The following is a 16,381-nucleotide window of genomic DNA, read 5'->3' on the forward strand; positions in this document are numbered from 1 at the left end:
CGTCATAAAAGAGTTCATGAATTTGCAATACTCTCTCTCCTTTTATACTAGAGAACAGAGTTCACTTCCTCCCCATCATTTCCTAGTTCCCCAAAGTCTACAGACCAGGTCTTAGGTCTTCAATAATTGTGCATTAACTTCATGCATGTATCTACAGGTATATGCGTATCTGCACGCATATGTACAAAACAGAGGTTCACTAACATAAAAATTTAGTGAATTAATTTAAAAAATAAACCTATGAAGAAAGTATCAAAATAATATTGACACTTTTAATAGCATATTTGATAGAAAGTAGATGAATAACCTTAATTGGCTTTGCAAAGTTCATTAGGAGTAGAAGTGAAGGATGTTCTTACTGCTTGGAATTTTAATTGCCCTCTCTTGTGTTATTCCATAACAGATAACAGAGATATCTATTATGGTAACATAGAGGTATGTGACATGGATCCCTTTACAGCAAAATGCATGTGTACATGCACATGTGTGTGTTTAGAAGGTGTTATACAATTGACCATCTTCCAGTAGAAACAGACACACAAGCCTCTGAGGCTCTTCTCTCTCCAGAGACCTGCCTCCCTCTCTAATATGGTGATGGGAAGTTGCCTGGGAAGGAGAACCGCAGAGATGTGTACTGAGTAAACAAGCTAAACACATCCATCTGAAGAGAGTGTGAGCCAAGAGATTACAGAAGGGAGTGAGTTTACAAGTTATCTACACGTGGTTTCTCCACTGCCTATCCTGGAGTTGTGATTGTGATTGGATTTTCCACCAAATCTACCAACAGCCTCTGAGGCTGGATTGCCTTTCTTCCTACAAGGCAGGCTTTTCTTTGTCATAGGATGGACCAAAAAAGGTAAATTTATTTTAAAAGTGGAGGAAATCCAGAGCTGCTCTCCTTTAGCAGTGGACAGAAGCAGTTTTTCAAATGTGTAACCCAACATTTACTATCTTCTTTGTCATGTCTTTTTCTTTGCAGACTCAAATCCCCTATCTTCTTCTTGATTAATAGGAATGTGAAGGAGGGAGAGAGCAGTGTCACTGTGGAGTCTCCTTGGAAAATGTCATTTTTGGAACATAAATCCACAAGAAAATAATTGTGACATTATAGAGTTACATCAAGCAAAGTAAGGCCACTCATCTGTAATATTTCCTCCAGTAGAATCGAATCTTTGATCAGCACAGTTCTTTCTATGTTCACTGCATAGTAGAGAAAATTTATGCAGCTAAAGACAATGTGAATTCTGGTGCATCAGAGCATTCAAGGTTTTTATTTTACCACCAAAACACTTTGTCAGTTAGATAAATGCTAAACAATGTGACCTCCAATATCAGTTTCCTTCGTTTGCTATAATTCTGGAAGAAGGATTATCCTTTACACAAAATGCATAATAGTTTCATCTTGGCAAAATCTCAAAATGGGATTGATTATTACCATCTATGCTGAAGAAAATAAGCCACTTACTCTCTTTAAACTGGAGCATATAATAATTGCCTGAGACTACAAGTAAGTTCTTTATTTTCTACTCAGAATATTTAAGGGAAAATCAGAAATTTTCATTGGAGTTTTTGTTTGTTTCTTTGCTTCTTTTTAAGAAAATGGTTCAGATTTGAATCCCACAGGTAATCAATCTCCTGCAGTCATTTTGGAGACCCCAGAAATGACCATTCAGAAGTTCAGATTTTCATAACTACATGTCTTAATCTCTGCATGTTAATAGTTTATACTACCCTGATAAATTCTACACAATTACTCTATGAAATGTCAATCGATTGTATATTAAATTATTGTATATTAAATAAAAGCATATTAAAGCATGTGGGCTGTAGGTGCTACCTGGGTAAAGAGCTTGATTATTGCAGACTGTGAGTTAGATTTTTCTAGAGAGCAATATTTATAAATAAAATAGACCAATTCTCAAATAGGAAGATCACAGAAGTTTTGTTAATCCCTATCACCAGTTTAGTAGTTATTTGCTTCCTAGAAAAACAACGAATGTTAATGACAGACACATATAATTTTTCCTGGTTCAAAATTCTAATTATTCTTAGTTTTTCTATATACCTTCTTTCTCTTACTCTTGCTCACTTGATGTATTTTTCAACTTATCTATTATGTCCGTTGTCTGTCATGTATCTATATATATACAGCAATCATATTTTTTTTAATATCTTTACTTTTTCACAGTATGCACATTGAGGGCCTATATATTTTATTTTCAAATCGTTTGGTATATACCTCACATCTGCTCTGGTATTGATTCTAATGTCTATTCTGTGTTCACATATTTCCTTTCAATACATTTGCTGTTTTCATGACTTTCTGCATTTGTGCCTCTTATACATAAGAAGCCAACCTACCATATATCTTACTTTGTACTATTTATCTTTGTTTCTCTCTATATAATTCTGCTGTCCAAATGCTCAAGTTTTACTCAGTTTCTTATTTTTCCATTGGTTACGATATCTGATTTTCTTCCCACAGGAAAAATATAGGAATGACCAAGAAAGCTGTCTTACAATTAAGAAGCAATGAAAGGGACAAATTTGAGCAATCCAGCAGGTTTTATCCTCCTGGGCTTTTCTGACCAGCCCCAGCTGGAGATGGTTCTCCTTGTGGTCATCTCTATCATATACATTCTGACACTGATGGGGAACACAACGATCATACTGGTCTCATACTTGGACCCCAAACTCCGCACGCCCATGTATTTCTTCCTCTCTAACCTCTCCTTCCTGGACCTCTGCTTTACTACTAGTATTGTCCCACAAATGCTTTGGAACCTCAAGGGCCTTGAGAAGACCATTAGCTACACTGGTTGTGTGATCCAGCTATACATTACTTTGGGGCTGGGCTCCACAGAGTGTGTTCTCCTGACAGTTATGGCCTACGACCGCTTCAGTGCTATCTGTCGACCACTCCACTATGGTGTAATCATGCACCCAAAGCTTCTCCAGCAGCTGGCAGCTGTGTCCTGGATCAGTGGTTTTGTGGGGTCCACAGTTCAGACCATCCTTGTTTTCCAGTTGCCTTCCTGCAGCCATCACAGAGTGGATGATTTTACGTGTGAGGAGCCCGCCTTGCTTAAAATTGCCTGTGGGGACACAACCTTCCTGGAAAATGAGCTGTCCATAGCTACTGTCCTCTATGTGGTTATACCTCTGGGGCTCATTTTGGTCTCCTATGGTCATATTATTAGGAGTGTGCTGAGGATAAAATCTGCTGCAGGCAGGAGAAAAGCATTTGGGACTTGTGGGTCCCACCTAATTGTTGTAGTTTTGTTCTTTGGGATGATAATTTCTGTCTACATTCAACCCAAAAGCAAGTACACACAGACTCACAGAAAATTCCTCACCCTCTTCTATACTGTAGTGACCCCTGCACTTAATCCTTTGATCTATACCTTAAGAAACAAAGAGGTTAAGTGGGCTCTAAAAAGGTTGTTGGGAAGAGACTCAAGGAGGGGAGAAAAGTAAAATATACTTATGCAATCCCTTAGAGATTGGGGACTTTAGGCGTCTTGTAATTATGGATTCTCTTTTCATTTATAAAAAAAATAGCAAAGTCTCCTAAACAAAAGGAGGCGTGCAATTTCCTTTCAATGACATTCTGAAGTTACCCGCTCTAAATCCTTTTTATCCTCCTTTCTGAAAGTGTTATGTCTCCTTTTTTGGCTAATATGTAAAGAGTCTTTTAATAAATAAATGAATATTTGTAGATTCATGCATGTGTATATCTATCATGCTTTCGTAAATACTTGAATTATTGCTCTATTGACTAAGGACGTTTTTGACAATTATGCCATCTATGTTATCATCACAGAAGTAAATCTTCTACCTAATGGAGGAAAAGCTCAGATCTTAGCCGCAGTAGTTTGAATTTGCCTGGGAATGCATCTTATTGCTCTCCAGGTCTCAGTTTCATTAGTACCACAGGCAGTCGGTGTTCTGTCTATAGTTTACATAAAAGCATAATGGGGAAACCCACAATTATCCAACAGTTTGCCTTATTTGGGGGATTGTTGATTGTTGTTCATTCAGTAGAGGCAGCTAGGATTAAGTATACCCAGGGATTTTTCTGACCTCTCAAACTCACAGGGGAAACCTCCTAGGGCTATGAGCCATGACACTGGATATTTCACTTTATGCATCACTTGTCAGCATAGAATAGCCCTCAATCTCTTTTGATCAACGCTTTAGCTCTATACCTGGAATCTGAGACAAATATGCAAACATAATTTTAAGTTGTCATTAAATTTAAATATTTAAATTTGACAAAAGTGAGCAGATTTCTTTACAAATAAAAATGTTTTGTCATTTATGAAGTATTCATTTTTATTGATATTATAATTTCATAGAATTTATAGAAGAAAAACAATTGTTTTTCTTCATATTGAATATAAAGTTCTTTATTTGTTCTAGTAACATACTTAACAATTTTGGTGATTTTTTAATTTAAAGACACTGGTCTTGTTTTTCATATATACACAGTAGTTTTTTACCTATCAAATATTATAAGATGCTTATTGGCTTTCATTTTAGAGCGTGCTTAGACATACCTGCAACATGTCATAGTTTTATAAATACAGTTTTCTAAAGAAATAAATGCTTTTAACAGAGATTAATGCAAAGGATCATTTTAATGAAGTTAAGTATCTCTACCTGAATATAGTAACAAGCTGATTGGGGTGATAAAAAAATTCAACCACGTTAAAGAAGAAAAACTGGACCTAATCAGAAGATATTGGTAAAGTAACTTAGGTATTGTCTGTGTAAACTTTCTATTTCTCTACTTATGAGATAAAATTTGATTGACAATAATAACTATAACTGTGGTCATATGCACTTAAATTTTTCACTGATGGATTAGGAAAACCAAGTGCCTAATAAGCAATATGATTACCCAAATGATTTGAAATCTTACAATTTCAAACAGACAATAAATGACAAAACTAATAAAAATGATATCTTATGCCCACCATAAGATGAAAAATTTTAATATTTTCCGTATATTCTTTACATTTTCAGTAAGCATTTTAGTTTTTTAGCTAAGTTATTAAAGTATAGCATACCTAAAGGAAAGCACATAAATCGTATGTGTAGAGCTCATTGAACTTTCACAAAGTGAAAAGACGCTTGTTACCAACACCCACATCAGGAAACAAGATTATCAACAAAGCAGACGCCTTCCCTTTGCATCTTTTCAGGCACTAAGCATGCCTAATAATTAGCTGGGCAAGACCTTTTATTGTTTCTATGCTATTTTAAACATTTTATTGAGAAATTATTTCCAATTTTCAGAAAAGTCACAAAAATAAGAGAGAGTTCCCATAAAACTGTCACTCAGCTTCCCTAATGTTCTCATTCTACATGCCCATCATAGTCATTATTCAAACCAGGAAATTAACATGGGTACAATACTGTGTGGTATGTAAACCGCAGACCTAATTAGATTCTCACTAGTGTTTCCACTACTGTGCTTTTTCCAAACCAGGATCCAATTCAAGATCCCAAATTGCATTTAGTTATGTCTCTTAATCTCTTCCAGTCTATAACAGTTCATTAGTCTTTGCCTGTCTTTTGTGATCTTGGCACTTCTGAAGAGTACTGGTCAGTTGTTTTATAGAATATCTCTTAATGTGAGATCACCTAATGTTTTCTCATTATTAGGTTGAGGTTAAGCATTTTGGGCATAAATACCACAGAAGTGATGTTGTGCCCTTTTCAGTTCATCATTACAGAAGGTATATGCCATCAGTATGTTAAGCTTGATTAACTATTAGAAGGTGTCTTTAGGGTGTCTCCACCATAACATTACAATTTTTCCCTTTGTATTTAATAAATAACTTCAGAGAGGTTATGAATATTTTCATAGTCTCAAAGAAAATATGGAAATATTCTGTTTCTCCTTAAACTGTCACCCACTGATTTTAGCATCCATCAGTGGATTTTGCCTGCAACAATTATTACCGAGGGGTTTGACCAATGGTGATTTTGTATTTCTCTCATTCCATCTACAATTATTATTGGAATTCTCCTGTAAGGAAGAGTTGACTCTTTCTTTTTGTCTTTCTGTCTCTTTCTTTCTTCAATTTTTTTTTACATAAATATGGACTCATCAATATTTATTTTATGTTATGGGTTACAATCCAAGACAATCATTATTTATTTTGTTGCTCAAACTTTTTCACCTTTAGCCATTTGGGGTCCCTTCATGTTGGCTCCTGTGTCCTTTCAACATCCCCCATCCTTTCTCAAACACTTCCTTACTTTCTGGCACCACAGGATTTTCCAGGCTCAGTTTGTATTTTTTTTGCTTCAAGCCTAGAATCTATCACTTCTTCAAGGAGCCTTGGTTCCCTTTATTAGGGAATTGTATTTAGAAACCAAGATTTGGGAACTAAGCGTGCTCTTTGTTACTGGGGCATCAGTATGTCCAGGCTCACTCAGCAGACTATAAAATATATTTTTATGTAAATAATTGTAAATTTATAAATATATGTATTATACAAGTAAATTATATATATTTGCAAATATATATAATTCTTATACTAACTCATGCATACACACACATTTATGTCTGTTTGTCTCTTTTTCCCCTCTCCATATTGATATAATATAAATATACATTATATAGAGACATGGTATAAATATAGGTAGATATGATATAAATACATATTTATGGATAGATAGATATGATATATATATATGTATATGAAACCATGAGATTATACCAATGCTGCCAATCACAATTCAACATCACAAAGTTAGTTGTAGCCTTCTCCCATTTCTTTTTTTGTTGTTGTTTTATTGAAGTCACATTGGTTTATAACATTGTGTAAATTTCAGGTTATGTTATTATATTTTAGCTTCTGTATAAAGTGCATTGTGTTCACTACCAAAAGTCTAGTTTCCATCTGTCACCATACATATGTGCCTTTTACCATTTTTGCCCACCTCCTGCCCCCTTCCACTCTGGTAACCACCAATCTGTACTTCTTATCTAAGTGTTTGTTTGTTTATCTTCCACATATGGATGAAATCATACGGTGTTTGTCTTTATCTGTCTTACTTATTTCACTTAGCATAATACCCTCAAGGTCCATCCACGTTGTCACAAATGGCACGATTTTGTCTTTTTTATGGTTGAATGGTATTCCATTGTGTATATATACCACATCTTCTTTATCCACTCATCAATTGCTGGGCACTTGGGTTGCTTCCAAGTCTTGGCTATTGTGAATAATACTAGGATGAACATTGGGGTGCATGTATCTCTTTGAATTAGTTTTTTCATGTTCTTTGGATAAATACCCAGAAGCAGAATAGCTGGATCCTATGGTATTTCTATTTTTAGCTTTTTGAGAAATATCCATACTGATTTCCACAGTGGTGAAATCAGTTTACATTCCAACCCACAGTGTATGAGAGTTCCATGTTCTCCACATCCCCTCCAATACTTGTTATTTCTAGTCTTTTGTAATTATACCCATTCTGATTGGTGTGAGGTGATAGCTCATTGTAGTTTTGATTTGCATTTCCTTAATAATTAGGGATGCCGAACATCTCTTCATGTTCCTGTTGGTCATCTGTATATCTTCTTTGGAAAATGATCTGTTTATCCTCTTCCAATTTTTTGATTTGGTTGTTCATTTTTTTGTTGTTGAGTTGTATGAGTTCTTTATATATTTTGGAAATCAACCCCTTGTCTGATATAGGATTTGTATATATATACTCCAAATTGATGGGTTGTCTTTTCATTTTGTTGATGGTTTCCTGTGCTGTGCAGAAGATTTTTAGTTTGATGTAACCATCAACAAACTGAGAAGAAAACCTACCAACTGGGAGAAAATATTTCTTTATATTAACATTTTATTTATATTTTATTAATAAAATTATTTATAATTAACATATGTATTTATACATAAGTGTAAATATGTACATATTTAATAAATTTATACAATGTCATATGTCAAATATATTTCAATAAAAAAAGATAGTGGTGATTTCAGGTATTGTGTAGGATTTCTTTAGGATTATGATTAAATATAAATCAAAACTTGCTATTCACATCACAGATGCTGATTAAAACAAAAGGAGAGACTTTCAAAAAGAAAAATAAAATCAGCCAAAAAAACTCACAAGTTAGAAAGAAACATAAACACTAGGGCTAGGACTTCACAGCAGAGACATTCTCTGGATCCATTTGGTCCTTTTCCTTCTTATTGATCTCAGGGACAAAGAACACAGGGACTCAGAATTGATGGGGTAAGCCTTCTTAGAAGTCATGGAGTAGAGCCTCATATCCTGGGTTCCAAAACCAGACTGCCTGGACTGAATTCTGGTCCACAGTTTACCTATGGGGATGAGCTGCTCCAGTCTTCTGTTCCTTGGTTTCCACATGTGTAGACTAGGACTATAATAGAATAGTGTTTTTGAAGGTCAAATTAGACAATACATTTAATGAGCTAGAGCTGTCTGTTTTATGTATTCAGAATTCAGTAAATGGTAGTTATCATTATTGGTGGTGGTGGTGTAGTTATAGCTAGTGCTGATGAAAACACACTCCAAAGGCTCTTTGAAACCAAAGAGCACAGAGTTTGAAGATCAAGGTTAGTAAGGGATTGCTAACTATTATCAATAGTCAAGAATATTTAATAGAGAAAATATTGAGGGTAAGTTAATTAATGGTAACGTAGATATTTAGAACGTTAAACATTTAAGATGTTCTAAAAGATGCATTTTTGGTGCTTTTCACATGTTCAGTTGCTGTCAAAACAGTATATGTTTTGATAACACTATCATGAGAAGTGACTTGTCTGTGTATGTGGTTATCAGAAAGAAAAAGGCTAAAATAAAATAAATCAAATATTTCCATTGAATACTGCTGGATTGAAGGAATATAAATGAATTAAATTTTAATTTTTACACTTCATGTGTTATAAATCTTCTGTAAAAAGGCTGCATTATGTTTATCATAAGAAAAAGCTCTACCATTAAATATTTTAATATTGTATTACACATGAACTACATGACCCTTAAGAAAAAGTATAAGAAAAAATCATGGGTAATATGAATACCTGGATGATCTACTGTAAATATTTCACGTTGATCCTTCCAATCTTATAAAACTAAGGTGGTTATACTATACAAATTGTTTTTAAATTGCTTTCATACTTAATAAATCATCTTTCTATATTAATTAACGTACTTAAAAATTATCATCTTTAATGCCTATGTATAATACCCACCTATTCCTGTAGCATAATTGTTGACCAATAAATTATTTTTGCATGTTCAGACTATTTCTGTTATTAATTACTAAACACACATGTAAACAAAAATCACAGTGTACTATGTTTAAGTGAATGAATTGGACAGCTTTTGGTAGAATAGGGATATATCTGGCAAAACACACATCTTGGTCAATAGTGAACATAAGTGCTATCACAAATAGAGTAGAAATATCACATTCTTTTTAGCTTTATTGAGGTAAAATTGACAAATAATATTGTATATACTTAAGGGGTATAACATGGTGATTTGATATACATATCCATTGGGAAATGATTAGCAAAATCACGTTAGAGAACACATTCTTCACTTCACATAGTTATTTTGTGTGTGTGTGTATGTGTGTGTGTGTGTGTGTAATGAGAACACTAAAGGTCTACTGTCTTAGAAAATTTCAAGTATACAATACAATATAGTGTAATTATAATCAATAATATAATTAACTATGGTCACCATGCTGTACATCAGACCTCCAGAACTTATTCAACCTATAATTGAAGGTTTGTAGCCTTTGACCAACAAGAGAAGATTAAATCTCTTTATTTGAGGAATAGACTTAAGTCATGGCAACAGTCACAGTTCTCCGTTCTTTGTCATGTTACAACTACTATAGCGGTACTTATTAATGCCTCATAGATCAAGTGCTAACAGAGTGCCTCCCTGAGAACCAGTTGTTCAAGTCGAAGGCAATGCCTCTAAAGTGCTACTGGATTGTGTTGTAACCATATTCATTTCTCTTAAGAGCAAGTTTTTAGACGATTTCCAAATATATTGAGTCAGGATTCATCTGCACATATGTTAATTTTCTAAATTAAAAAAAATCTTTAAAATTATTTATATTAACTTTTTAGTTCCATTTCCTTCTTCCATTATTGAATTTAAATATGATTTCTCTTTGTTCTTAAAAATATTTTCACCGTGGGGACTCTTCATAAAAATTCTCCATATTTTTCTTTTAATATTCTACAAAAAAATACCTCTAAAACATGAGTTTGCTTTTTTCTGCATGTTTACATATTTTTATAGTACATATACCCATAAAAAGAATTCAACATTATATCATAGACCAATTATTACTTTATTTTAAAATGTTAACATTTTACAATTTTAAAATGTTTTTTATGAAAGGAAAAAATGCACTTCATAGAGTTAGTAGGGAATTAGGAGTCTTGTGGAACAGACATACGTGGGAACACTCCCCCAAGTGACCAAGGCAAAAGTCAGATGAGCCCCTCAGGAGCTAGAAAATTCCTAAGAGTATAGAGTGTGAATTTGTCAGCCTTCTGAGATATAATCTGGCAATTTATACTCTAAACATAGACTAAAATATTTTGGAAAATCTTGCTAGTGTTGGAATCACTTATAAAACTCTTTTGTAACCAACTTCCTTCCAGAATTTGGCAATCAGAACTTTAACACTGAGTACAGAGATGTCCCCCAAATTATAATCACTCTTATTAAAGAAGGTCCTTACAAAACAGGTTGAACAGTGCAGTTTTTTCCTTCTTTCTTTTATTACACTAGAGTAGTGTGTGCATCTTTTCCAAAGAGCAGATTTGCAAGGTCTTCTAGTATCTACCCATGAGTCAAAAGTTTTTTCTCTCCAGGATCCGTTGGAGAGCTGCCTTGACTACCTTGTTCCATAAACTATAGATGATGGGGTTGAGCATGGATGTCACCACTGTATAGAAGAGGGCTAGAAGTTTATCTATTCCTGGTGAATGGCTACCCTTGGGCCTCAAGTAGGTGACAGATCCTGAGCCATAGAAGAGTGTTACTACAAGTAGGTGTGAAGAACAGATGGAAAGGGATTTCCGGCGGCCTTCAGGTGAAGGCATGATCAACATGGCTGCTAGAATTCTGCTATAGGAAGCAATGATGAGTAAAAATGGACTGGAAATGCAGAGGATGGCTGCGACAAAGAGTGCAGCCTCATTATGGGATGTATCCCCACAGGCGAGTGCCAGGATAGGAGGGAGGTCACAGAAGAAGTGGTCTATTTCACAAGGGCCACAAAACTCCAAGGAAAAAATATAGTTGGTCTGACCCAAGCTTACCATGCATCCCACTCCCCAAGAAACCATTGCCAATTGAGCACACACTCTACAACTCATTCGTGTTGCATAGTGAAGTGGGGAGCATATGGCCACATAGCGATCAAAAGCCATGGCTGCCAAAGGCAACACTCACTGATACCAGGAAATGAAAAGAAAAACATCTGTGTAGCACAACCCTCTCAAGAGATTCCTCGGGCCTCGCTCACAAGGTTCTGTGGAATTTTGGGTATGACAGAGCAAGTGTAGCCAATCTCCAAGAGAGAAAAGTTGGCCAGGAAGAAGTACATGGGGGTGTGGAGAACTGGGTTGGTCCAGACGGCAAAGGCTATGAGAGCATTGCCTGTGAGTGATGCTAAGAACATGAGTAGGATGAGGGTAAATAAAAGAAAACACTGTTCAGTAACCTCAGAGAATTTGGTAAATGCAAAGTGTTTAACAGACATGTTGTTGTCCTCCCACAGGGAGCAATTGAGGTTCATGACTTGAAGAAGATAAAATCAAAGTCATCAAAGATTCTTTCAGATGTAAATAGAAATCTTTATATTACTTGTAATTACCTCTAGTAAGTCAGAGGGATAACTTTCTTACCTGCAATTCTAAAATTCAAAAATTTTGGAAATTTCACTCATCCTCATACCTTTCCAAAGCAATTCCTATTCTATGGCCAGTATCCCAGTTGATTTGTCCAAAATATACCTAGTCACCAAGTATGAAATGAAAAATAATTAAGAGAAATTACACTCATCCTCATACTGTTTCAAAGTAATTCCTATTCCTTGTCATTCTGTAAAATTCCATCAAATACTACTAAATAAAGATCTCATATCTATCCATTTCTTTCTATTTCTGTTACCACTGAATTGCTTTCTTCACTTATTTATTTGACAAGTATTTATGGAGAACAGAGTATTTTGTAGTTACTCTGGTAGGTCTTGGGATTCAACAATGAAAGAAAATATTCTTCCCAAATAGAACTCACTCAGTGAAGGAAAGCTGAATTTAAGCAACCATTCAATAGATAGCTAATTGCTGCAATGCTGAGAACCGAAACCAAGGTTTGTCCTGGTGACTGACCAAGTTAGTTTAGGTGTTCAAAGGGGGATCTTGAAAATGAGAAGCATGAGCTGAGAAGAGATGACAAGAAATGGCAGCCATGTGAAGATTGTATCATAGCCATTCACACCATATCTATATTGTACAGCTGAGATAATTTCATGATGGCAATAAATTCTTTTACCTTTAATATTTCTCATCTGCCGTACTTTCTCCATCAGAGTGCTACTTGCTAAGTGAAAATTACCATTGCTTCAAATTAAAATTCAAGTTTCTTAATATAATTCATGAAAATCTATGGATCATGTCACTGCCTATTGACAGAAACTTTTATTTCACCCTTTACCCAGATGGACCTCATGGTATAGTCATGTCAAACTACTTGAATCTTTTAGCACGTGACTTGGTTGCATATATTTCCATGTCTTTGTGGTCATTTTCCCATGGAGGCTTGACATTTGCCTCCTTGATTGTCCACCTACTGAACTGCCTGTCTAATTTCAACTTCCAGTAGAGCTTCCTCTCCTCTCTGCAAACTTCTTCCCGCCTCCCACTTCCCTCACCCCCATACTAGTCAGTTACACACCACCCCCATTGTGTATTCCCATCAAGCTATAACTGATATGAGAGCCCTTATACCACTCTAAGGACAATTAATTACTAATTTCTTACTGAGCGTAGCCTCAGACATACACAGGTGCAGAAATTTCTTTACTTACTTTTGCTTGGTATTACATCCACCACCCTTAGCAATGAATAGGTTCTCATGTATTGAAAAAAAAGTTTGAATGCTAAGCTTTACTCCAGTTGATGATATATTCTGCCCATTGGTGCATGTTTTATTTTCTGAAGTTAATTGTGATGAATCTGATCTCACTCAAATATCTCAAATGTGAGTTATTTTTCTCTCAATCTAATAATCATCAATTCCTGACAAAATATTCTTTGTTCCTTTTGTGGATATCCTGCAGTTTGGATTGTTCTTTTGATATGTCATCAACCAAAATTCTAAATGATGTTTGCCATGGAAAGGGCAGAAGAATAAGGAGGTTTCACTTCCACTGGTCTGAATTCTGTCTGTTCATTAGCATAACCTGAGATCACATTTATACCACATTTGTTTATAACACAGCATTGTTTAGATCACATTAACATTTGATGCCAGTATATATAAAACAAAAGCATGCTTTTTGAGGTTCCAAATTAGGATGAGTAGGCAAACATATTAGGTGCATTCATAAAAATATATGTACAAAAATATTCATTCTTTTATATGTACGTAGGTCTGTACATCCACAGACAGAAACACACACGTTCAAATCCATACTGAGTAGCATAGTAATTAAGAGTATTTGGGAGACATTCTAGTTGGGTTCAACTCCTAGTGAGTCATCTACTGGCTGGGTCCAAGTTAACATTTACTTAAACTATCTGTTCCTCAACTTTCTCATTTATAAAAGGAGGTAATAGTTGTACCTTCCTAATGGGGACGCTATGAGCATTAAGTGAGTTTATTCCCATATAAGCGATTACTTAATCACAATAAGTTTTAGCTACAGCAGTGCCTGTATAACATGTGTGCTGTCAAGATAGATTTTCCTTCACGTATTTTTCCTTTGTGGAATTTTATATCACAATCCTTAATCATTGATTTTTTTCATTATCTCCATCTCCATTTCCTGTTTTTCTATTCATCTGCTGTGATGGAGAGAGGAAAAGCAAAAAATACACACATGTGTACATACATACAAACATATGTATAGACAGACATAGAAATGCCACCTGAATGTTATGTCTTGGGAAATATTAGTTGTGTATTTTGGATCATTTTAATCTACTAATTTGGGTATCCACTGAGCTATGCAAAAGTTCCCAGAAGTTAAGGATGGAAAAAAGTGCACTGATCAAAACTCTGTTAAATATAAAGTAGCAACTCTGCATGATTACAAAGACCTTCAACGCATATAACTACAGGAAAATTTGCTCACATATCAAGTAGTCCATTAGAATGCATTTATAATTATACTAAAAGTTTTATAAACATTTTCCTTGCATTGTAAGTAATATTAACATCTATATTTTCCCTGTAGCAACACAATTCAGTTAAGGTTGAGGCAAAGAAACAGGGACAATGACTGACATTTTTCTTTGGTAACTCAAAAGACTTTTTTAAATATCCTGACTCCTTAATAATAGATTATAGTCGCACTGAAATCTCTGGATGTGGAGAAGTTGTCACCCCATATGTCAGTTAAATAACAAATATGTATCTTACCCATTATATCTTCCTGTATTTGGGAAGAACCACAGTTTCTTCAGTGACACTGATAGAGGGACAAAGGGGGAAATCTCAACCAGAAAAGGAGAGTGTCCGTCTCTTTATTAAGGAGTGACATCACAACGACTTCCTTTCATGATTACACTTGTGCCAATTAGACTGTAGACAGCAAAAGCTGATGCCTGTGTTGGGGATGGGAGTCAGGGAATGTTGAGAACGGGAGAAACCTGGTGGATGGCGTACAGCGAGGGCTCGCTGCACAAGGACTATTGCATGCTGTTAATCATTTGATATTCTTAAACTCAAAGGATGAATTAAAAAAGTCATCCTGTGAAGTGTATATTTTAAAACCTCACAAAGTTCAGAAACAATTTAAAAAGTAGGGTATCAGAAATAGTGATGTAAGAGTTCTTTATGTATTTTGGAGATTAACCCCTTATCAGATGTATGGTTTCCAAATATCTTCTCCCAATTTTTAGGTTGTCTTTTTGTTTTGTTGATGGTTTCCTTTGCTGTGCAGAAGCTTTTTAGTTTGATGTAGTCCCATTTGTTTGTTTTTTCTACTGTTTCTCTTGCCCAGTCAGACATGATACTTGAAAATATTTTGCTAAGACGATGTCGAAGAGCATACTTCCTGTTTTCTTCTAGAAGTTTCATGGTTTCAGATCTGATAGTCAAGTCTTTAATCCATGTTGAGTTAATTTTTGTGTATGGTTACAGGTAATGGTCTGCTTTTATTTTTTGCACGTGGCTGTCCAGTTTTCCCAACACCATTTGTTGAAGAGACTTTCCTTTCTCCATTGATGGTTCTTGGCTCCTTTGTCGAAAATTAGCTGTCCATAGATGTGTGGCTTTATTTCTGGGATCTCGATTCTATTCCATTGATCTTTGTGTCCGTTTTTGTGCTAGTACCATGCTGTTTTGGTTACTATAGCTTTAGTGTATTTTGAAATCAGGGAGTGTGATACCTCGAGCTTTTCTCTTTTTTCTCACGGTTCCTTTGGTTGTTCAGGGTCTTTTGCTGTTCCATATAAATTTTTTGATTCTTTATTCTGTTTCTGTGAAAAATGTTGTTGGAATTTTGATAGAGGTTGCATTCTCAACAACAAAAAAACTAACAACCCAATTGAAAAATGGGTGAAAGACCTAAACAGACATTTCTCCAAAGAAGATATACAGATGGCCAACAGACACATGAAAAGATATTCAGCATCATTAACTATCATGGAAATGCAAATCAAAACTACAATGAGATATCACCTCACACCCATCAGAATGGCTATAATTAACAACACAGGAAACAACAAGTGTTGGAGAGGATTTGGAGAGAAAGGAACACTCATACACTGCTGATGGGAGGGCAAACTGGTACAGCCACTATGGAAAACAGTATGGAGATTCCTCAAAAAATTAAGGATAGAACTACCATACTATCCAGCTATTCCACTGCTGGGTATTTAACCAAAGAATATGAAAACACCAATGTGTAAAAGTATATACACCCCTGTGTTCATTGCAGCATTATTCACAATAGCCAAGACTTGGAAGCAACCTAAGTGCCCATCAAGGGATGAATGGATAAAGAAGATGTGGTATATATACACAGTGGAATACTACTCAGCCATAAGAAATGATGAAATCCAGCCATTTGTGACAACATGGACAGACATTGAGGGTATTATGCTAAGCGAAATAAGTC

At 35.1% G+C, this 16,381-nt stretch overlaps 1 protein-coding gene and 1 pseudogene across 1 annotated transcript; one reads left to right on the forward strand and one right to left on the reverse strand.

Annotated features, from left to right (window-relative positions):
* The first annotated feature begins 2,532 nt into the window (after positions 1 to 2,532).
* On the forward strand, positions 2,533 to 3,477 carry LOC131413476 (putative olfactory receptor 2B8). Its single transcript, XM_058554003.1, has one exon. The coding sequence runs from the start codon at positions 2,533 to 2,535 to the stop codon at positions 3,475 to 3,477; it is 945 nt and encodes a 314-aa protein (XP_058409986.1).
* A 7,392-nt stretch (positions 3,478 to 10,869) lies between these two features.
* Positions 10,870 to 15,401, reverse strand: LOC131413323 (olfactory receptor 10C1-like; annotated as a pseudogene).
* Between the last annotated feature and the right edge of the window lie 980 nt (positions 15,402 to 16,381).

This window comes from Diceros bicornis, chromosome 14 (assembly GCF_020826845.1).
Source record: "Diceros bicornis minor isolate mBicDic1 chromosome 14, mDicBic1.mat.cur, whole genome shotgun sequence".
Classification (NCBI taxonomy): domain Eukaryota; kingdom Metazoa; phylum Chordata; class Mammalia; order Perissodactyla; family Rhinocerotidae; genus Diceros; species Diceros bicornis.

Coding starts and splice junctions, on each gene's coding strand:
- LOC131413476 (XM_058554003.1), top strand. CDS start 2,533: ATGAAAGGGACAAATTTGAGCAATCCAGCAGGTTTTATCCTCCTGGGC.